Source organism: Eucyclogobius newberryi, unplaced genomic scaffold (genome assembly GCF_026437365.1).
Source record: "Eucyclogobius newberryi isolate DKJ021-1_F unplaced genomic scaffold, fEucNew1.0.hap1 SCAF_3, whole genome shotgun sequence".
Classification (NCBI taxonomy): Eukaryota; Metazoa; Chordata; class Actinopteri; order Gobiiformes; family Gobiidae; genus Eucyclogobius; species Eucyclogobius newberryi.
Window position 1 is genome coordinate 15,360,140 of NW_027315945.1, and position 24,779 is coordinate 15,384,918.

General features: G+C 39.5%; 1 protein-coding gene across 5 annotated transcripts in view; it reads left to right on the forward strand.

The window, feature by feature from the left end:
- The window catches only part of cadm4 (cell adhesion molecule 4), a 330,325-nt gene extending 311,106 nt beyond the window's left edge, over positions 1 to 19,219 (forward strand). For 2 of the 5 annotated variants that reach the window (XM_072459938.1, XM_072459943.1), the window contains exons 7-9: positions 8,807 to 8,980; positions 14,130 to 14,258; positions 17,439 to 19,219. In XM_072459938.1, the coding sequence (XP_072316039.1) occupies positions 8,807 to 8,980; positions 14,130 to 14,258; positions 17,439 to 17,548 (413 nt within the window). In that variant the 3' untranslated portion in view covers positions 17,549 to 19,219. Of the gene's footprint in view, positions 1 to 8,806; positions 8,981 to 14,129; positions 14,259 to 17,221; positions 17,301 to 17,438 lie in introns of all 5 variants that reach the window. The other 3 variants (XM_072459939.1, XM_072459942.1, XM_072459940.1) reach the window with 3 other exon arrangements.
- Positions 19,220 to 24,779: the final 5,560 nt, after the last annotated feature.

The following is a 24,779-nucleotide window of genomic DNA, read 5'->3' on the forward strand; positions in this document are numbered from 1 at the left end:
ACTCCAGCAAAAAAAGAACCACAATGCAAGCTAGCTAGGTTTATTGCTATAGTGTGGAACATTCAAGTCACATCTCCATGAAGACAATCATGGAAAGGAAAGTTAAATTTTTTGTCTTTAAAATAATGCCCTTTTTTTTTTTTTTTTTTTTAATCTTTCCAGACTTGGAAAACAACATATGCATTTTACATTAACTGAAAGCATGAAACACCTGCTACATCTTAAATTTATTATACATCTGTTTGGCTTGTTGAAGCATCGCAGCAAGATGCAGCGACCCTTTGTTGTTGCAGTTTACACATTTTCGTTTGCTTTTATTTCTCTCCAGATGCACCTAGATTCTATGGCTGAATTGTTAATGGATAATGGAGGTGACCCAGATAACATGCTTTCCCCAACAGACATCACAAACATCGCACGTTGCAACAAATTAGTCAACAACTTTCTGTGCAAGTCGCTGGAACACTTGATTTTTTACGCAATTCCCATGAAACAATCCCGCTCTTTTCTGTCAAATCAGGCCAACATTTTTTATCTTTTTTAAATTGAGGGATGCGAGACACATCACTGAACAACTGTAGCTTCTAATCGGCATTGCTAATATAATAAAACACAATTTAAGGATGTTTTGCCCTTTAGATCTAGTGCACCCCCTGCTGTTTGGCTTCCATTACTGCACACTAAATGATCAGTACAAAGAGAATGTGAAATCATATGTAACGTTTTAGCTTTGCTTCAGGTTAGCGCCCCCCTCATCCATCCATCTTACACAATCGACAATGGCACACTCGTGTAGCAGCATCAAAAGGCCCGTACAGCAATGGCAGGCGGCTTGCACAGACATCCAGGGTGGCGATGGTGGCAAGATGAAAGGTGACATCCCCACCCACTTGTTTCTCTAGTTCCCTTCTTTCCTCCCTTCGGTTGAGTGGCTTTGATGTGGGGGAAATGCTCTCCTAATCCTCCTCACTTCTTCTGATCCATCTTACCCATTTGTGTTTCTTCTCACACACCACCATGGAATTCAGCTGGTTGGTAATTGGGGGTCGTATTGGTGAAATGTCTATATTTATTTGAGAAAATACAATGTTCAAATTGCTAAAGTTAGTTTCTGGTTGTTGTTGCTGTAGTAGTAGAGACAGTGATAACAATAATTGAATAGTATTTTAGTGGTAAGTAGCACAATAGCAGTGGTAATTTTAGTTTTAAATACTTAGTACTTGCTTTTTCCCCTTTAAATATTGAACTATAACATAAATAGATCATAATTTTACCATTTTACATTTTGTTCATTGTAAACTGCAATGTTTATCTATAATGGCTTACTAATAGACACCGGTCCATTGACTTCCTGTTCAAAACTAGCCCTCCTCTTCATCGTAGCAAGCAGTGGATTTTCATTTACATGTGACATTTTAGAACCCCATATCAGTCAGAGTTTACAGGGATGTGGGCAGAGATAGGGGGTAGGTGAAAACAGAAATTCAAGCCTTGCAGGACAAGACAGAATTACTCAAACAAGTATGAATGCACTTTGAATAAACTAATGATGAGGAAACTCTGTTGTAACAAGCTAACAACAAAAGCTAATTAAAGTTTATATTGCATATTATGACCCTTTAAAAAACAAGGGTACCAGGTTTCCACACTGCGGAACTAGAACTCGTCCCTAACTCTCCAAACTCCTTTGGCACATTGTTAATATTCACAAACATTGATTTTTGCACAGCTTCATTTCAGACGGCAAAGTGAAACCAGGGCAGACCACCCAAGCGCAGAAAATCGGAGTGCTTCCAGGTTGACGAGACATAAAATACTTTATTATTAATGCAGGCAGTAAACACCTTGCTCGTTTTTGTCACAAAATGCTGCTTTTACAAGATACTCTATGGTGAAAGACACAAAATGTACTCATTGACAAAAAACAATTGTAGCCCAGCTTTAATATTATAGTGTAGTCGCCATAGTGGTGGTGATATTGAATAGAGTAGTTGTAAAAAAAGAGTACCGGTACTTGTGATAGCAGTAGTAATAGTTCCAGCAGTTGTAGCAATAGTAGTAGTACCAGTAGTAGTAGTAGCAGCAGCATAGTTCAACTTTACATGTTTGAAAGTAGTGGTAACGTTAATATTCCTTGTAGTAAAAGTATTTTTCCTTTTACCCTTCAGGAGATATTGGGGAATTACGCTTTAGTATAATCCATAATAACCATAATAATGTTAGCTCGAGGTTTTAACTGTGTATTTTTTAAACCGTCTCACATTAGACGCTAACATATCAGCCATTGTTTGTTTTCTTAAGAATAATATCTGTTCTCCCAATGGGCCGATCGCTCCAAACCTTATCTCAAACAACTCTCAACTGTTGATTCTCTCTCCTTATGAATCTGTAACAACATTTTGCTGATAGAGTGAGCCTTTGAAAAGCAATGATTAGTCTTTGTCTTTATGATGCAACGTAAGCCACAAGTAAAACCCTAATGCAGTGTACTAAGCACCTTCTAATGGGGAGAGGGAACATCCATCAGTCAAATAAATGGAATAAAGATCACTTTTAGCAATATGCTGAGCTGACTCATAACTCAGCCACCCTATTATTCATTCTCGGCCTCCACAATATTCGAGTAGGTGTCCGATTTATTTTTTCTTCTCAAGTAGCATTTGTAAGAAACAAAAAAATCCAACAAACTTCTCCTGAGAGTTTGTGTTCTAGGGCCAGGACACTGTTGTAAAAGAGATGGTTATTCACAGCGGGGCATCATGTCTTAAAGTCTTTAGAATCTCGTTGGAAATGCAATTAGCAGCATGTTAGGAAATTAAGCTCATTTTGTGTGCATTTTTGTTTTGCCTTTCCAAATTTTAACAAAACATGTTACCGAAAAAATAAATAAAAACAACTTTACTAATCAGATATTACATGGCCATTCTGTGTAAAAGCTTGCCAAGCATTTTACTGTCCCACTAATGGTTCTTATTTCAGTTTTTGCCAAATGCTACTGCTTAGATCTATCCATTTGGAAGCTGTTTTTTTTGGGGTAGCACGCAGACCAGATTTAATTGCATTTTCATATTCTTCTCATATTGGTATTAACTGACTCTATTGAATACAGACTTTTTTTCAACACACCACACTTTTAAATCCTGCTTCACTGATTTATTTTACAGTGTACCAGTATTCAAAGAAAAAAGTGAAGTTGACAAATTGTTTGAATATTTAAATTTCTTGCATTGCTCCTTATATAATATTTTGTTAAATTGCTGTGTAATATCCTTTGTGTATAATTTAATGTTTTGTCCCTCAAATTGCATACATTTTAAGTTAAATAAATCAGATGTCACTCTTACAATCTTATTTGCACCGTTTTCCCAAATAAATGTTTTACTCTTATTAGAGACATTTGGACCAGTGCTTGTACTACTTGTGTAATATTACACTAACAGTACTTATACTTGAGTAATATTTTTGACTGCTATAGCGTCCTCTGATTGGCAATGAACAATGTCCATAATTTACATATATTTTGTGTTGCTGTGTCCTTACTTTGTTCATTATTATTACCAGTATTCTGAATATGGTTTCTACAGAGTTCAATGAAGCTCTCAAACCCACATTTTGAATATTTCCGATTTCAGGTCCCTTTTCATCCTGCCCTTCTTTGTGTCCTTTTCTTTCCTCTCACCTTTCTTCTGTTGCCACCTCTTTAGCACCCTCGCTTCCTCTCCTTCCTCCCTGAGCCGTCATCCTTAGTTCACCTTGCCGCCCATTTGCCCTTCAGTTTTATTTCATTTTTTTTATATCCTTTCCTCAACCAAGATCTCGTCCTTTATGAACCACCAGATGAGTGAAGTTAAAAAAAAGGGGTAAATGAAAAACGATGGCAAGATAAAAAAGGAAGAATCTTAATAGAGGTCATAAGCAGGTTACCATTGCAACGCCTTGTCAGATAAGGCCTATGTATTTTTGGTTGGCTCCTAGTTTCCCCCTGGAGGGAATCCTATGGTGCTCTTGGCAAGGGAGGGTTATAAAAGCATGAGTCAGCAGGAAAGCTAACATTTAGTTGCGCTCATCTCTCGGCGCTTTCATTTTCCGACAGCCTTTGCCCCTTAGTGAGAGTTATCTGCCATCGGGGCCTGTCCGCGGAGCACAAACTCAGGCGGAAAGAAGAGCTGCCAATTTGTCACAGGTGCTTTAGGCCTTGTCACTTGAGGAACAGAGAAAAGCTTAGCGTCTGAAGTAAGGGATGGAGTAAGCAAAATTCTCTTGTGCCGTGGTGAAGAAGTTCAGGTTTACATGACAGAGCGAAAACGGGGGGAGGTGTGGGTGGAATACAAGAAAATCTAGTGGTGTTGTTGGGTTATAGGGCCTCGGCTAGGAACGCGCTTGAGGCAATGTTCATATAATGGAGGTGGCACTGGACAAAATTGGAGATGCCTGAAAAAAAGCACTGAAGTTCGAGTTTAGTTGTAGCTAAAATGCTATAAACTATGACCTTGCTTTTACTGGCCGAATTGTAAATGTATGAATTTCCATAAACTGGTTAGCTACGGGATTGATGGTCTTATAACTTGCACAGGGATTTATAAAGTCAGTCATTCATATGTGCATGCAAAATGTTAAATATAAAACCCGGAATACGCAATCGGATATTTTGCTCGATTTAGGCCTCAATTTTCTTCGTAGGCCTCGTGAGCAACGCAGGATCCTCGTGAGCGTTTTTTAAGCCGCTGCACTTTTCTTGAGTGTGGTGTCAGTGCAACATGTGATATCATAGTCATAAAACATGACCACTACTGCAACAGCCAATACAGGCCGAGCGTCAGGGGCAAATTAAGCTAATTCAAAAACAATTATTACTGACTTCTCGTAAAGCTATAATCCATGTCCATTTTTTCCAATAGTATTTGACTCAGCAAATGACATCCAGTCCACTTTACATCGCAATTAATTAGGTTTGGCTCTGTAGTCTTTGCGTTCGGAGGATTGTGTAATTTTAAACACTTATAAGATTCTCCTCTAGTCTGTGGTCTACACTTATTGTCTCACGTTTATAAATCGTTTAAGACTCAAATATCCTTTAGTGTATTCCGGCTTTGAAAGAAAATGTACAACTGACCAATTATTTTCATGTAATGGTTCAAACGTTCATTACAATTTCACAATTACATTTTGTATCAGAGACAAAGCGTAATACATTGCAAGTTTCGTATGTGCTCACTTGATTTAATATTTTGTGCTTGTAAAGAGACATAGATTGCTTTGTTGCCTCTATCACCAGCTGTTAAAATGGAATTAACTTTCTGCAACTTGCTGAAAGTCACTGATGACACAAAAGTGACAATAGCTCAGAATAAACCAGACCCACACCACTCTGTATAACGGGGATGTGGCCTGTGCCGGTTGTTTCATCCTCGGTGCCGCCATTGTGCGACAAAAATTGGATTTTTTATTGGTGCGTATGCATGGAAGGGCATCGTGCACGGGCATGCATGAGACTGGGAGGAGGACGCTGTTGATTGTCTGCTGAAAACCCACAGGGCTCCCTCATGTAATTGAACTGAGCTTGTGCACTCAGATGAATCACCAAGCCAATAAAACCCATTAGAATTGAATTGCATGAGAGACTGTGGAAGATGGGGAGCGATAAAGGAGGCAGAGGTGGCGATGGGAGGAATTGTTAGTCGTAGTTCTATATGTAACACACGTGTGCATGTATGGATGTGAGAGCGCATTTGTCTGCCACCCAGAGCAGCAGGTGAGTGGGGGCTCGCTCAAAGGAGTGCGAATGAGAGATGAAAGGACAGGCACATTTTGAGATTGAGACGGATACGGGGTGACCAGGGATTAGTCCTGTGTCTCCTTCACTTCTTGTAATGAGCCGTCAGAATAATTGGACCGAAAAACATAGATCTCCATTTAATGAAGTGAGACTTTTGAAAAACAGACTGAAAAGTTGAGAAAGGTTTCAAGGGAACACAGAGAAGTAGACAGCAATAATGCCAAGTCAATTTGGGTCGAAAGAAAAGAATCCCTTCAAAGCTGTTTTGTTCCATTGATGGCAACACAGTGATATTGACATTTGGGTACATTTTTGACTAGTCCACAGACCAATCAGTCTTTGCCTTTACGGCCTTGCCAATAGACCTTCTGATCGGCAATTTAACCGTCCGAACCTGGGTTGTCAACTAAAGACGCGTTAGCTTTGGGCAAGGCCTTACTAATTAGCAAGACGGAGCATGAAAGTATAACACGCTGCCTTCAAAATGGCGTCGCCACCGTCCTCGGGCACACTTCTGCCAGAACGAGATACGCGAGCGGGAGAACGTCATTATAACGAGTGCCGCCACATCCATCCCTGCAAAAAACATGGGCTGCGTGCCTGATTGGCAGCTATACAGTGTTAATGAATAACAATATGATTTAGAAGGGTGAGCTAGAGGAAAAAAAACGTAACGCTATTGGCAAAGGGAGCGACAGCTGTATGGCACAGTCCTTAATTAAGTTGAAGAAATTGGTGTGTGTGAAACTAAAAGAAGATGGAAGAGGTGCGAAAGACTTTTTTGTAAGTAGTGAGAATGGAAAGGGTTTGAAGATGTAATAAAATACATGTAATTTTAGGTCAGTGCAATTAGGCAATTGTAATAAATTAGCACCTTGTTAATGGGTACTTGCATGCAGCCATTAATCTTCAGTACTCACTGCACTTTTCAGCAGAGCAACAAATACATGTACATCAGCACTTTTCCTCAAGTGTTTTTCCTCACCTCAAGCCGTGTGTTTACGTGTACATATTTGTCAGGCAATTCTAATTAGTGTGATTGAAGCTTTTAATAATAATTCACCACTGCACTGTGGCCTTTGGTGTTCCAACTCTCTCCCATCTAAGTACTAACCAAAATACTTTAAAGAAGCGTCCAACATTAGTTGGGTTTTAGTTGAAAATTAATACTGTGACTGCGTCCTCAGCCACTACAGCCTCCAAAGTGGCTTTGGAGGCTTTAGGGGAAATGCCTCCTGAACTAAAACCACGCTAACATAAAAGGTCAGCATTTAAAGATCAAATCATCAAATTTGAAATTGTTTTGTTGTTTCTTCTACATCAATATCAATATTTTAAATGTTTTTGATGGTAACTTAGATTTTTGTCGGACAGCTAACGAAGGCAAGATTCATATTTTAAACTGGAAAACATGGGCGCTACTGTTTGAATAGCTAAATACTGGCGTTGCTGAAAACCTGAGCTGACCATAGTTCACGTGTCTATTTCCTATCATTTTGTAACATTTCCTCGCCTGTATATTTCTTTTGAGACTTGAAAATCAAGGTTGAGCTTAGAAGGGGAGAAAAACGTACAAGCGCCCGGCATAGTGCTGACATAAGAGGAGTGCAAAAAGAGATTGATGATCTCAGGGCCAGAGGGAGAAAAGAGAGAGGAGACAGTGGAATACTTACCAATAAATTACTCCGGAGCTGAAAGGCCAGCAGTGTGTTCGTCCGCTCTCCCATAGAAACAATTAAATGCCAGCACGTAGGATTCTGTGTATAGTCTGATGCGCCGTGCACAAGCTGGAGTGTGTCCTTAAACCAGCTCTTGAACACATGGCGTACCTGGCATGATGTGGTCTGTCACTCTGCCTTTGATGAAGTGGCGTGGAAACTGCTGACACTGACCGCCCTCTTCTACGTAGCTCAGATGTGTCAGCCTTTATTTTGGTCTTCAACAGCAACACAGCGTGGCAGGAGGGCGGCAGACTGCTGCATTGAAATAGTGTTATCAAGTAGGTGGCAGAATATTTTTGCCTCTCAAAATGTAATTAAAGTACTAATACAGTTTTGTAAATGCTTTACATGAAATTGCAGATTTAAGTTGTACAGAACATCCACATTTTTGGCAGCAGAAGAAACCAGAACACCCAAAGAATCAACCTTAAGACATTCTTCAATTTAATTTATTTTTGCAAAGCCTAAAATAACAACAACCGTCGTCAGAAAATTGTTGCTTTAACCAACTGAACGTTAGAAAATAAAGCGATGAAACTGAAGAGTCTTTTACACTTGACAATGACCTTTATATCTTGTGGGTTTTAACATTTTTCAAAATAATAAAATGTTCTTCTCCCACTTGTCGACTTTACTGACATGTCTTTAGCTTTTGTATGAACTTGAATCTACCTCCTACTTCTCCACCTAAACCATTCTGTCTTCGCCATTGATCCAGAAAGATGTGTCAAGATCCAAGCTATTGTTCTCCATTGAACTAGACAGTCCCCACATGGCACTTTTCCACCGGGAAGGCATCTGTCATGGACAATGTCTCCGTCTCCGCTGCCATTGTGCTATAGAAAAGCAGTCAGCGCCGTCATATACGTTCCAACATCCACATGCTTGTCCATTATTTGCACGTCCTGCTATGTCCCTGCTTCTCGTAGACTGCATTTATCAGTGTCTTATCACTTGTCTACGACTTTGAGACCCATTCCATTCTGTCGATTTCGAAATTATTAAAAACATTTATCTTCCAGGAATGGAATCGGTCTCAATTGTGTTTTAAAGCAGCCTTTTCTCTACACATTTTCTCCACCTTTCTCCAAATCATTGAAGGAGACGAACCATGTTTATTGCCTTCAATGATTGCCGAGCAGGTGGCAGCCAAGACGCACAATTAATATTTGCACCATAATAAAGTGTGTCATGTTTTATGTGCAGTAGTAACTTGGCTATAAAACCTTGTAGCGCTCCTATACATCCAATTGTTGCTGCATGTTGTAGATAATAGCTTGTGTGTTATCCCATCCCTGTTTGTCTGTAGAGAATGTGTCCGTCACTTCTGCGGCCCCTCCCACTCCTAGCACTACACCCATCACCTCCTTACCTGCCATTCCAACCTCAACCTCAACCACCACCACCACCACCTTCTCCTCCAACACCTCCACCACCCTCCTCCTCCCATCACCCAGCCCCAGCCTGCCCCCGGACGCAAGAGGTAAAGCACAGCACACACATCACTCCAGTGAGAATCTACTTTTGCCTTGTTTTCGTATGGGTTGCATCAGTTTGGCACGGTTTGTGACAGAACAGAAAGAAATTATGTCTATTTAGTAAGTTGTTTTAAGTCGGGATGCTATTATTGTTGACAGTTAGCGCTGTATGATTAGCGATGGAACTTAAATGTGGACTATGTAACTGTTTAGTTCCACAGTATGGCATTAAACTTATCTGACGCCACCAGGATAACTTACAGAATGCATTTCCAAGGTATTTTCTAGCAATAAAACAATGGAATAAATGCCAGATGGATATGTTTGATGTCACACTATGGAACGTTCCAGGTAAAGCACTCTCTTTGGACCCCCCGCAACGCTTTAAAAAAAAATTTGGACTGCCATTATCTTTGCTGAGTGGCTAGTCCAAACATTTTCCCTAACCATAGCCATTTCCAGCCAATGTCTAACTTTAACCTGACACAAGTAAATAACTGATTCAATTGTACAAGTTTAAGTTTTTAGAGATCCGATGATAACTTACCCATACTGACTCAACCCATACCATACCATTCTGGTGAAAAACAAGTTCATCTCCTTGCCTCGTCCTCCCCTGCTCTCCTCTAGTGCCATCTCTTTGTGACACACACACTTCCTCTTGCCGCACTACCTTTGCTCACTCTGCACCTCAATACAGATGTTTGTGTGTCTGCCGACGCTGGAATATGCACACCGCAACCTTTTTCTCTGCCCCGCTCTTATCGCTGGCTGTTTGATGCTAACCACACACTGCCTACTCAGCATTTGTACATAATGTGTGTATATGTTTACGTCTGGGTTATCTTACAGCTTCTTTAATGAATGCATAGGAAGAGTTTGGGGACTTTGCAGCCCTGAGCTAAATGATAGCAGCATCTTTAGGGGACTGTCAAATGCTCCCACACTCGATATACCAAATCTTCAGATCATTATTATTTAACCACTACCCAGTCTTATGAATATTAATGTTGCATTCAGGGGAAAACATAAGTTACTGTACTGTCAAATGTATGTGAGCAGCTTGTCTGATTTGTGCAGTGTAAACAAATATGCCAGATTTCCAGTGGGTAAAACTAATGGATAGGGAATATTGTAGTGAATATGAATTGTTTTTCGTTCAATTCATGGGTTTCAGGCCAATGTTTCCTTCCTGATTTTAAAGGTTTTGTGAGGATCTTCCCCGATTTGCATTGCTTTTGCTATGACAACTTAAAACTGTTGCCATGCCAAATTATTCAAGGAATCTTTATACCTGAAATCCATAAATAGGGTACACTGTGTTCACACTAGCAGACTTTGTTCCATATCAAAAATGTAAGTAGTTAACAAAAGTTCACGTTAAGATTTTGATATTTCTATACACAAGAATTCATGCCTAAATTTGTCAATTCATCTGATTATAAACCTACCACACTGCTTTGCCATGGGGTGGTAATGATGCTATATTTTGAGATGTCTACATGTTTTGTAATTCCTGTGTTGGATAATTTAAATCTAGAAAATTCATAATTCATAAAGAAAAGACACTTGACAATAATATGCAAATGAATGGAAATGAGGCTGAATACTGAACAGCTTTGGTGCCAATACACGCTCAGGTTCTGCTAACTTAGACAGTTATGGACAAAATATTCTACATTTTACAATAGAAAATGAACAGATCAGGTGAGGAAACAGAGACTGAGAAAAGTAAACTGGTTTATTTTATGATTTAATGTCATACAATTAGTAATCCCCCGCTGTGTAAGAGATATCCTTGGATAGGAACCTGGTAGGTACACTCATAACATTGTGAAATTGCTCGGTTTCAATGTTTCCTTTATTAATTGCAAATATTCTGTTACAATGTCATGTCACAAAAAAATGTAAAAATAAATAAATATGCAAACGCAGGCCAGCTTGCCATCCCTGCACTTTTACCCAAACACCACGAGTCGCTTACATTTCCATGGTTGGACCGCACACCCGCACTCCTTTTACAGAAAAAACACCCTCAAAGCTTATGAATCCAGGTGGTTGTCTAATCGTATTCCCTGAAGAATGTTGCACAGCATGAGATTGAAAGGCTTGGCACCGCTCAGCTCGCCCGCTCGGCCCGCGCACCTCCCCGTCTCCTTTGTACCGGCATTTTATCCTCAGAATCTATTTATCTCTCGCGTACAGTCGCACCAACACTCTCATTGATGTCCCCTTTTCTATCCCTCCGTTACACCTTGAGCTCAGTCATGTTACTTAAAAGCTGTGCAGCAGATAAAGTGAACGGAAGCAAGGAGAAGCAAGGACTCTTGATCTTACGGTTCACCTGCGGGGTATGCGCGAATATGTCATGGGAGAGTTAGTGGCCCGAACAATGGATGAGCGTTTAGTCGATTCTGATGTATTATTTGAATTGGTCCGCGGAGGAACAACACACTTTTTAACGCTGTCAGTCATTCCGTGTGAAGCGCTGGGCTACAGAGGATTTAGAACAGTGTGGGGCATGGAAAACCTTTCTTCTTTTATTCAACGCGAGACGGTAGAGAAGACGGGTGGCTTGAACGCATGGCAATTGAACAGCTTATCTCCGGCGACATCGCAAGAGACACACTGATATTCATTACATCGCATGCAGACAGGGGATGTACTTTGGCACTATGATATTAAAATGTTATCATCTTTATATCGCCGTTCCTTTATGTATTCATCAGTTTTCTCCATGAATAATCAGAGAAAGATAAGTTAGGTCATAAAGAATATGTTTTTCACCATAATAGCACCAGCTTCTGCACCAGAAGCTATTAGCATTTTGTTCAGGTCTTGCCAGTTGTAGCAGTAAAAGAACAATTATGGTTGTAAGGCAAGGCGAGTTTATTTGTTGAGCACATGTTCTACACAAAGTAATTCAAAGTGCTTTAGAGAACAAGAAAGACTCGCTAAAGTTGCTATAGATAGAAAACTAAAATGACCTTTATAGGATTAATTTGAAAAGGAAAAGAGTACAAATTAAATAATTTCAGTCATTTGCACAGCTAAACAGAACTGTTTCAAGCCTAGATTTGAACATTGTCAGAGTAGAAGCCTGTCTCAAATATTGAGGAAGACTGTTCCAGATTTTAGCTGCATAAAACTGAAGGCCGGTCCATCTTTAGTCCTGACTCTGGCACCAGCAGGAGGCCGGTCCATGTTTAGTCCTGACAGGTTTTACAGCTTGTTTGCAGAGGCCAGTGAGCAGGCCGTTACAGTAGTCTGATCTACGTATGACAGGCTTTGTATTTACATTTACCTATTTATTAGACTAAGCTGGTCCACTCCATCAAGTTAAGTTAGTTTATTTATTTGAGGCAGGGACAGTGCACACTGTACATTAACCTAATCAAGAGAAATGCTTTGTAAGATAAGATAAGATAATCCACACAAGGGGAAATTTCGTTGTTACAACGCAGTAGAACAGAAGGAAAGGACAGATTATAGGAAGTTTAAAAAAAAAAAAAACACTCTTGATAGAACTCTTGGGAACTCTTGGGAAATAAAATAAAATAGATAAATAAAAAAATGAAAAGACAAAGATAAAAATAAGATAATGATAATAAAATAATGATAATAGAATAAAATAAAGTAAAAAAGTTGTATCTCAAGTTATTAAGCTGATATTAAGTCCCACTTAAGGGAGGAGCCTATAGATGATTCTGAGTATTCTGGTTTACCCTACCACTAATATGTGTGTATATATATATATATATATATATATATATATATATATATATATATATATATATATATATATATACACACACATATTATATATATATATATATATATACACACATATTAGTGGTAGGGTAAACCAGAATACTCATAATCTACGCAGACACTAAAGAACTTGTATATAATAAATCTTCCATCAAGATTTTAAGTGAAATCGCTTTAATCTGGTGTCCTTGGTCCTCTTGTAACTCACAGAAAATTGCATTTTCTCTTCTTTATATAATTTATATTTGACTAAAAGTGCTGTCTTTCTCTGCACTTATTACCTTAATTTTGTTACTTTCCATAAATGGCTTTTTGTTTCATTGCACTTATATCAAAGTGTTTCTTATTGGCAGCGAGAGCAAACCTAATGCCTTGTTTTAAGAATGTTTTTGGCTCGAAAAGTCCCCAAATGCACAAATGACTACTTTTTTGTAAACTTTGCCAACCTAGTTATAAACAAAGACTAGTCCAAGATCTAGAGATGGTCAAGATAAACGTACTTCACTTTACCAAACAGACCTATTCAAATACAGGGACAGTAGTTTTTTCTGGTGGGGGGTCGACCTCCTTCTTTTCTCCTGGTAAATGTTGTTGCTTCTCCTGTAATGTTTAGAGCGTGGTATTGTCCAAGCAGGTGCCACCACCAATTACAGGTTTGATCTGTGGAGAGGCGAGCCCACTCACAGCAGAAACAAATATGATCAAATACATTTACAAACGTTCATCCTTGAATCAGTCTTGAAATACAACCATTACTAAGTAGTACACACTTTGGTCCATAATTACATTACCCTTTTATCCTACAGATGTTGATGGAATGTGATTTTGACAAGAACTTAGCCGTACTTGCGTCTGATCCTCATTCATGCTGAAGTTTTAAGTGTATTTACTCTTGTCTTTGAAGCTTGCGGAGGCTGACATGAAAGCCTCTGACGAGAATATTTTTCCGAGGATTTAACCTTTTTTTTTTTTTTTCGTAAGTATTTTTTTCTCCATCGTTTTATCTGGTCCCACCGCGAGGCGTTTTATTCCTTCTTCCCAGGACTGCACGAGAAGAGGTGTAACACTCAAACTCTCTGAATGCATTGTGCTTTCGACAGGTTGTTTGGTTGGAGTTTTTTTTTCTTTGGGTCTCATGCTCTTCTAATCCTTCAGACACTTCAGCTGTCGGCTCTCTGACTTCTTTCTGTCTATCGGATCAGTGAGGGGTGATAAAAAGTGATAATGCTGGTTGGGTGGAAGATTGTCTTTTTTTCCCTCTGTACTTTTCTATGGATTTTCGCTCCTACTTTTGAAGTGTTAATATTCTCTGATGTCTTGTGCACTACACTCGTAACGTATGACTACTCGCTAACTCCATTTATCCACCTTGTTCCTCCACAGATCCCGGTGCAGTGGTGGAGACCCACAGTGCAGTACCATATGCAGTGATAGGGGGCGTCCTTGCGCTGCTGGTGTTCACCGTCATCTGCGTTCTCATCGTAACCATCTGGTGCTCAGTCCGACAGAAAGGTAGGTATTGTGGACTGTGGCGTTCACTTACTGGACATTTCATTGGACACACTCAAATATTTCATGATTGACTAACTTTGATTAAGTATTTTGCACCTAATGTCTTTTTCTCATGCCTTAATTAACATGTCAGTTACGTGACATTTTAGAACCCTACATGTGTCACTGCGTTTTAATTTGTTTTCAAATAATCGCAGTTAAGCACAGGGATGTGGGTGGGGAGAGGAGGAGATTGTCTTAGCACTGGTGCCAAGAATCAATGAAAATACAACTTTGAGAACACTAATGATGATGTAACAAGGTTAAGCTGAGAAAAGTTTATTTTGCATAATATGTCGCCTTTCAGTGGGGTCGGTTAAAGGCAAAGTAATAACTGGCAGGTGTTACAGTCATGTTTTTGTGTTAGCAAAACTAAATGGTCAATTTTTTCTGGAGATTCGAAGATTGAATGATGTTCCTCTTCCCTTTTTATCATCTTGAATCAATCTTCTGACCAGCTGAATCAAATAAAATGACCACGGGGTCTTTCCATTTTACAAGGCACGTTCCGAGAATTTCCTTTGCATGGTGGTTTATCATGCTGTGTAAAGAAGTCATAGGAGGCCAGTCCCAGCCACAGTTGTCCAAAATAATCTTCTAAATCAAGGCATAAAACTGGCAGAGGCGTACAGACAGAATAGGATGGCCCAGCACTGTCCATGATCAATGACCTTGGCCCGTCTGGTGCTGAGGGGATAAGAAGGGGCGGGGTTGAATCGCTAGGTGTATTAACCATGTTTTACGACTCCACGTTAGTGTATCAAGGCCCATCTATTAAAAGAAGACGGCCTTCGGAGTTTCCCATCCTTTTAAGTGGCCTTGTGTTGGCAATTTTCCATTAAAGCTGCCAAGAACTTAAATCTAAGAACATGACCGCATGCCTCAAGAAGCCTGTTACTTACCTCACGTTTCGACAAGCCGCCAGTCAAAGATTAGTTATGACCTGACTGCCAATCAACTGCAAAGACAGGACTATTATAACCAATCCGAGCAGAGGCCAATTGGGCTTTGTCTTTAGCTCGGTTTGAGTGTCAGAGTGCCAGTCAAGCTCAGCCTTCAAGCCGGATGCTGTGTCAGTCTGCACAGAGGAGTGAAGGGTGCACTCCAATAGGTCCATGACACGCCACAGCAAAGAATTAATCATACGACTGACTTTGGAGGCTGAAGTCTGCTGAAGTCCTGTACTGGCTTTCTGAAAGTGCATTTCCATTTTTATTCTTAGCTGAGTATATTACAATTATGTTTGATCAAGGAAAACAAAATCAAGGCTACAAGGCGTCTCTAACACAAGTAGCTTTTTTTCTAAGCAACTAAAAACAGTCCTATCTTGATAATATTCTGAGTCATAGGCACACTGCTAATGGATATATGAATAAGTAGGTATTAAGTGGTGTGTGATATAAATTTGGAGTTTGTCGATGAATTGACCAGTCAGCCTCCTTTCATGATATATAAATATACAGCAGCTTGTATAGTCAGTTTTGTCCTACATACTGGCCTTTCATTTGAATGAAGCTATCGTCTAAAGACTCCATTTTCTTTTTGTGGCAGTAGCTCTGTTTGCCTTGACTTCCCTCTGCCATGCCAAACAAGAGTTATGCCCTCCAGCATGTCCCGCATCCAAGTGGATATGCCCAGAACACCACCTCAGGGACGCGCAGAGGCCAGAGTCTGAAAGAGCTGTACTCCCAATTCCTTATGAGTGACCAGGACACTCACACTGCTCATTGCTATAAGTGTAGGATTTTATTCTGTTCCAAGAAATTAAAATAAAGCATCGTGCTCAATTGGAATATTGCACTGGCCTAGTAAAAGCATACACTTGTCAGACTGCGTTTCTCCAAACCATCAGAAACTGGCTGAGGATGCCCCAAAGAGCTCTTGTGCTCACAGCTAGAACCCATTCTTGATATGCATAAACATCAAATTGGATATTGCCGGCCTCGGCGTAACTGCTAGTAATTTAATTTCACCTCTGAGTAATGAGGAGGAGGAAACTCCACATGGTTCAAATGTCTCAATGAATTGTGAGTTTTGTTTCTATTGAGAAACAATAGAACTCAAGTGCTAAAATCATGGCCATGCAACTCAGGTAAATAATTGCCAAGTCATTTATTTTATGAATAGAACTCACAATTACTGTTGAATCAAAAAATATTCTAGCAAGTAAAACTTTTTTCCCCCCTGAAAACCTTACAAAAAGCTTTAGACAATTATGCTTTGAGGCTAACGGTGCTAAAGTGAAGAAGAAAACCACACTTTTTCCTACTAAGATCCCGTGGTTCCTGGTTGATATGTTTTAAAGCGTACATCATTTACTGTCTTAAAACGGGAAAAACAGAACTAGTTCATTTTAAACTCTCTCACATGCATCGCTCACTTACCTAATGCCTCCTGAGCATCCTAAATATTCATCAGAATGAGTTTACAGTATAAGTGCTTTGCTTAACTCTCTAAGAACAGAGGGAGTTACGCCATGACGGTAAAGCTAACAAACATTAGCATGCTAGCACCGCACTTCCTGCTTTGCAGATACTTAAGAAAACACTCTTTAATTAACTGCAGAAATGTGCACTGTGGTCTCATTTTCATTTTGTAATATATATATATATATATATATTATATATATATATATATATATATATATATATATATATATATATATATTATATATATATTAAATAAATATATATACTGTGGCAAAACATATTTGACTTTATAACACTAAAACAAACCCGGTACAGGCCCTTTAAAGATGGAAAACACCTCAGATCAGACCAAACATTGGATTTTGCAATGTCTTGACCTTGAATCTCCCTCCATTACTTTTTGACAATCTTTCCTTCTTTTCTGTCTCCCATTCCCTCTTCTTCATCGTTTCCTCCATCACTTATCCATTTGATACCTTTAATTTCCGTTGGAAGGCTCCTATCGTACCCGTGAGCCTATTCTGGCTTGGTATTGATCTAACAATCAGTCGACTAATTAATTAATCCGTCACAGGTATGATGCTCAATAATCTCAGCCCCGATTGGTTAGATAATGCTTCATGTTGCTTCGCCGCCTAACCTCCCTCCCCTCTCCCTTCTGCTCTCTCTCTCTCTCTCTCTCTCTCTCTCTCTCTGTCAATCCATCTTCTAGGTTCCTATCTCACCCACGAGGCCAGCGGATTGGACGAACATGGAGAGGTGCAGGAGGCCTTCCTCAATGGGAACGACGCCAGCCAGGGGAAGAAGGAGTACCTGCTGTAGCCCCTGCTCCTGAACCCGCGGGGCCCCTCCGACACCCTTCTCTCTTGTGACCTCGTCCCACTGCCCTGTCCTCCCCGACGTCCCACCTTATACAGTATAAACACCACACACACTTGTACCAACACAAGAGGAAGCCTTTTGAGACTGTAAGCCGATATCGCACACAGCTGATCACCCGCTCCATTCCACTCCACGCGCCTCCCGACGTTATCCACCAGAGCCGCCCTCCCAAGCGACAGACGGAGAAAACAAGAGCCTATAAACCAACCAGCCATTAACAACTGTGCCATCTACTGTAAGCACTGAAATTGAAAAGCGAGTGGGAGAGAATGGGGTGAAAACTCGAACCACAATGGCGCGATTATTTTGATGGAGAGCGGGGAGCACAAAGAAACCCGACGTTCTGCGACAAAAGTGCAAGAGGGAATTAGAGTCAGATCACTGTTGTAATTCCATGCCTATAGAGAACGCCATGCATTTCAGAAAGCTCAGACGTTTTGAAAGGTAGAGACAGTAGGGAGCAGGACCGAAGGCTTGCCCAGCAGCTATTGAGCGTTCAGCACAAGAAAATTGAAATCTTTCGGAAAAATTGCCAAAGCATCTCGACTTCGCAGTGCAACTCGTGTAATTTTTCAACAATGGTAGAGCGTGTAAGCCCAGAGTCCTGGAAAGGATCCATACTTCATGAACAAGCTAACTGTGCCGTTTTGCCGTCGCCGCTGGGTGCCACAACAGTAATTTGAGAAAAACATCAGCTTTTAGTGAGTTTTCTGTTCAGGATAAAGCCTGTGGTTCACCTGTTAACATCCTCTCCCCTCACTTTTTTACCTCTCCCTGTCTGCTTGTCCTCACATCACTCCTCCTTTGTCGGCTCCTAATAATGAATGGATTAGCGTTGGGCTGCGTTCCTGACAAAGAAGAAATGACTGCAAACGCATTAAAGACGAGCTTAATTATTTCTGAACGTCATTAAGAGGATCAAAAGGGTTCAGAGTCTTCATAAGAAGGGCAAAGGGCGCGTTAGCAACGACAACGAACGACACAGTGATGGCTGTTTTTTCACGAATGCGACCATACACACGCACATACATATTGACAGTATACATATCTCTGAATTATTTGTATAAAAATGATCAACGTTAAATTAAAACTTTTAAGAACGCCGTTTACTATTGAAGCGCATTACGAAGCAACTATACTAACAGAATATTAGCCGATAGTGGCGCGATGCCGAACAAACTACTGTCCAGTGATCTTTAAAGAAAACGAGAAAATCATGAAAAAAAAAAAAATCTTAATTTGTCTTTGAGAAAGCAGAGGTCTTATTGGTTTTTTAATTGTTATTATTTGAGCAATTCTGATTGTTGTTACTGTTATTATTATTGACGTTGTTATAATTATAATTGTAAATGTTAAAGAAATGTACACTTCCCATGGTTTGTTTTTGGTTGAACTGTAAAGAAACACTAGCTGTCTTTTTCCACTCTTTTTCCTATTCCTTCACTCTCTCTCTCTCTATCTCTTAGTCTCTTGTGCCTAGTCGTCTCTTCTCACATTTCTCACTTAATTCTTTAGTTTCCCAAGTCCATGTGTCATTGTTGATATATAGCTAACTATTCTTTATAGGGGAAAGATACAAAGCACGACAAAATAAAACGATTTCAAAAATAAGCTTGGGGCCCGGCCTGTGCGTGTGGTTTTTTACTGTGTAATTAGCAGGTGCTGTCGTGGAGATCCGGCCAAATCAAACCAGGAGATGGAGCATGTGATGAGATCGATAGGGAATAGCAGAGTTGTAGGAGGATTGAGATGAAGGCAGCCTAAGCCACTTCAGACTGAAACCTCTCGCAGAATGCATAAACAAAACAGATGCCAGTGTGGGAAGAAGCTCTCAACGTGCGTTTTTAATTACTGTGATAAGGCAAGTACTAAAGGTAACAAGATAATTAGACATTTTATGATTGAATTGTAGTCTTTTCTACTATGGGAATATATTCTTCATTGCATAAAAGGCTGTAATTTAGTTTTGAGAGATTTAACGTTGGATAAGAAATAGAAGACGTGGTAGAGTGGCGGTAATAATGAGCTGAAGGCTGAAAAAGATTGGGTCTTCAGGTTAGACTACACATTTCTTTTTTTTTTAAGATTTTTTAGGCCCGAAGGCTTTATTAGACAGGAAAGGTACGAGTGAAATGGGGGATGAGAGAAATGAGTACATGATTGCTACATCATTTTTGGACAATTTTATTTATATTTAGTTTATGATTTTTGTTGGATATGAGCAGCAGATGTGGCGTACTGTAGGAAGGGCTAATTCCACAACTGTTACCTTGCAACCATCATTGTAAACAAGTCCAAATGAATTACAGAATAGTTACAATATGATAACCTGATAACACATTTATGTTGTCCTGCATTTTTGATGGAACTTTGATTATTGATGACTGATGACATACTGTAAGTACCTGGTTCACAAACTGCCACTGACAATTTAAAACTATGATTATTATCCCACCAATCTACCCTAATATATATATATATATATATATATATATATAATTTTTTTAAATGTCTTTTCCTATTACCATGCAGCAGATTTTAGTGGCAGAACCAACAACCTTCCCGTTTGTGGCTGAACTATCCACTGCCAACTCAACTCAACCCATTCAATAAGAATCAAAGAGGAAGTCAAAGATTAAAATAATACTATACATGAAGTAAACTTTCACCATACTTAAAGGTGCACTTTGTCACTTCAGGTTTTGTTCAACAGTCAAACCATCAAGCGTAATGATCTCCTGCAGTGAAAAGTGAAATGACTGTGCTGAAGTAAAATGTTAAAGCACTTTAAATTCGACAGTGAGTATTTGAAAGCACCTATACGTTCTACTTTTTTTTTTCTTCCAGCTGAGACCTGTTGAAATGGCTTAGAGCTTTATTTCTATGACAACATCTTACCTACAATTAAAGTCCAAGCTTTGAGCAAACAAAAAAAAGTTATAAATGAAGATAAATTGCTTCTGATGATGAAAAACCAGGACAATTCTTTATAAAGATCACAATTCGACCATTTAATAGTTCTCAAATTATCTTTTTATGTACTTTAATAATTTAATGTAAGTAGATTTTTAATGTGATATTTTAGTTTGTTCTCCCATATTTGTGTTTTTACTTTGATCGCGGGTTTGCGTCGTACCGAACGTTTCTACCCTCTCTCTCCCCATTTCACACTCCAGTTGTCCTGTCCAAAAAACACACCATAAATCCCAAGTTACAGGCCTGATCTGTGAAGTTTTCATCTTATTTTTTATGTTTAAGGTGCTAAGAGCAACAGTTATTCCGAATGAATTACAGCATAGCCGCATAGATGAGAGGCATGAGAGCGGCCTCTGATCCACACGCAAAATATGAGTGTGCCATTAACTTCCTCACAATCAATGGGCGATTCTGTCTGGAAGCACTCAACATGTCCATCTGAGCCGGCCTCGCAAACCCGGAGGTCGCCTGTGATGGATCGATATGTTTCTCTTCCATCGATGGGAGGCCCCCGCGCTCGCTTGTCATGAAGACGGATTGTCAAACGGCAATCAAAGTAATGGACTCTTCCACCACCGCCAACATGAATTGACACTCGGGCCGACAAACAATCCGCACACATAGTCAGAGCAGCAGACATATCTTTAGTTTATGATAAAGGATTCCCAGCGAGCAGCTCTTATCAAATCCCCATTGGTCGATGTAATGAGACAAGAGCGAGAGACAGATTCTTCGACGCCTGAACTAGTGGATGGCTTTCAAATGAGAGGCAAGTTTATTTCCCACACTGATAGAAAATAAAACTACCAAAAATGTAAACGTCAAGGACATCAAGTCTAATGTTTGTCATTTTCATAATTTTCTCCAGCTAGAGTGTTGTGTTAACTTGTGCTAGCTCATTTGCAGGACTTGTGATGTGTCTCTTATCGACAGGTAAATGAGCAAATATCTTTTTTTACATTATTATTATTTATTATTACTAAGAAAACCCAAGTTTATATTAAAAAGGAGACTAAATACATTTTCCAAATATAGAAACTCTAACAATGAAGCTCAGGCTCTATACAAACTCCAACCACATGTGGTCAGGAAAGAAATGAGAGAAGATCATTTCGGCCATAAACTCAAGCATGTTGGATAGATCGAGCTTTTTAACACTGAGCAAAGTTTCATTTGAATTCTGCTGAATTTGAGGAAGAAAAAATATCTAGAGATCTTAAAATTACAATTTAGATGTTTGATCTTTGTGTGATTCTCTTATGTGTCATTTTTGAGGCTATTTGAAAAGTTAATTTGAAAACGCTCATTAAAGGTGCTATTGCACTAAGAGTTAAAACGTAATTAAAGATGATTTATCATTATTTTTACGCAAATGGAATTCTTGATTTAATTAGAAGTCCCACAAAGAGTATTCACGGAAATTAGATTGTATGATTTTGAAAATGTTATGTTTAAAATATTGAGATAATTGAGGGGGTGCACGGTGGCAAAGGCGGATAGCGCTCTTGCCTCTCAAGAAGGAGATCATGGGTTCGATTCCCGGACCAGACCAACATCACATGATCTCTCTGGGTGGAGCCCTGAGAGCATGACATGCATGTGTTAAAATTGGTGACTCTAAATTGGCCCTAGTGAATGAATGTGAGAGTGAACTGTCTGTAATGTCTATGTCTCTGTGACCCTGCGACAAGTTGGCCACTGTCCAGGATGTACCCCGCCTAAGGCCCGAAGTCACTGGGATAGGCTCCAGTCACCCGCGACCCCGAAAGGGAACAAGCGGTAAAAAATGGATGGATGGATGCTGTTCTCTCAACTCCAAACTGCACTTATTATTATATACATAATACATAATAATATCTGTTGAAAGTAAAGCTTTAGTCATAACACTTTTGGGTTGTTTTAACCAACTTTTTGTAGCTAATCCCTCTGCTATCCCTCGCTGCACTGCCTCCTGAGAAAGCAGCCATTAAAGGACCATAAAAATGATTCGTTCACCTGTTAGCGCCTGCCGTAATCACACCACGCGCTGATCACTGCGCCGCGTTATTACCAAATCAATAGACATTTAGAGGAAAAATAAGCCCCCAGACGGCTGCTAGCTTCCTGCTGCTTTACGTCACGCAATGATCATAGCCAACGCTAATCGAAACAATAATGGCCAAAGAGTCTATGAATAACACATGTCTAATATACTAGCAGTGCACAGCGGGTTTATATAACATAATCCTGCATTTATGACCTTTTATGATAGGTATTCTTCTCTTGTATGAGTCCAAGTCAACACACACTTTCATGCTGGATTAGACGCGTCAAATCCAGGCGTGGCAGGGACAGTTTATATGGAGTGCTCTCTGTAGTGTGACCCCACGACCAGGCTCGGAGTCGTGGGCCGCATTGATTGAGGTGACAGTGTGAGTACAAACCGGACATAATCAGGAAGTGGAACGCGTTCAGGCAGATGGCTGTTTGAACGAGCTGCACTAAGCAAGAAGAAGAGCGTGTTTTTCAATCAGCTCCACAAGATTTCCAAGGTTATTTCAAGAAACGGCATGTTTTCTGTTAGGTTTGTAGATAAAGTGTAGATAATTGTTTTCTGTCGCTATAGCCAACAACAAGTCAACACAACAACTATAGGTTTAGCTGCGCCTCGTCTGGATGATCGATTAGAGTTGACGAACAACAACTTCAAAGTGGCTGAAATTATGTTTGCTTCGCGCTCATCGATGACAGCGAACTTGACAAAATAGTGAACTGGCAGCTTAATTAAGATAATCATGAGCATCGAAGGCCAGATATTTGAGCCACAGAAAAACTCAGACTTAGTAGTTTCAGTCTTTTCAATGCTGAAGCTTAAATGAACAAGGATCAGACCATTCCCGAGTAAATACATTATATTTCAATGATATTAACGCACAGGAGTTGCTGCATCTGCTCCAGCCTGTTGATTGTGTTTGGATTTCACAAGCTTTCAACCCGTGATGTCAGAGCGAGTCCGGAGGTCGAACGCAAACCTACCCAGGGTGCACCACGGTCAGATCAACGTTGATTGACACCGATCGGATCTGCGCAGGTCTCTCTTATCCCGAACGCGCCTAATTTAACCATTAACGTTCTTGAGATTTCAATTTATATTTATTTATATATACTGAGTAGTGTTTGTGCCGTGTCATTTCCGATTTTAAATTTAAAAGCCACATTTATTTAGCTTATGTGGAAAATAAAAGTATATATATGTATAGAACTGTGGAGAAACTGTGGCTGCCAAATAGCACCTCACTATCATTATCACTATCATTGGATTAATGAGGCAAAGTATTCAGCGTTGACATTTCATTTGATTTGAAAACGTATAAATCCAGGACGTAAAACTCGTGAAAAAGTGATGGATACTTGTGGAATGTACTTTTAGATGCAGCAAAAAAAACACTGAACAAGAAAATGGATGACAGGGTTTTGTGGGGTACAATATATATTTGCCAGTCTGTTATGTTTTTACAATTAAATAAAAGAAAATTGGAAAAAGTTTTTTTTTTAAAGTTATATAAAAAATATAAATAAAAAATGTGTGTAAAATATATAGCATTAAGCTTTCTTATGATGTGCCTAGGAACTTTACAATTTATTTTACGTTGCAACATTTTGTCAGATGACTAAGGGAACATCTGAATTAAAGTGAAAAATCTGAATTTTATATAAAACAAATATGCTAAATGTTTCCCACGCGCATCTTCAAAGATATAATAGTTCCAAAAATATTAAACTTAAAGACGTAGGTCTACAGGTCTTGTTTTCTTTTTTCGCAATAGATTCCAATCCTTCTAATGAACTCCTCTCCATCTGGCACAATGAGAAAAGAAAGAGGGAACGCTGCAGAGAGATGCAAAGTAGTTCAGAACGCGAGCAGACAATGGATATGAGATTTGCAGTAAAATGATCCACAAACACAAATGTAAGCCTGTGCTCATACGGAGAGGCTGATAGTAAAAAGTGCTGACTGTTTTATGCGAATGGAGACTTCTGCCACGCGCCGCAACGAACAATCCAATTAGAACCAGCAGCGCCCCTTTTATAACCCACTGTATAAGCAAGTTTAATCAAAGCCGCCATGACTGCTGTTGCTTTATCTCTATGACAATGCAGTGTGCTTATTCCAGATGTGTTTTGCAGAGATATTGCAAAAAAAAAAAAAAAAAAG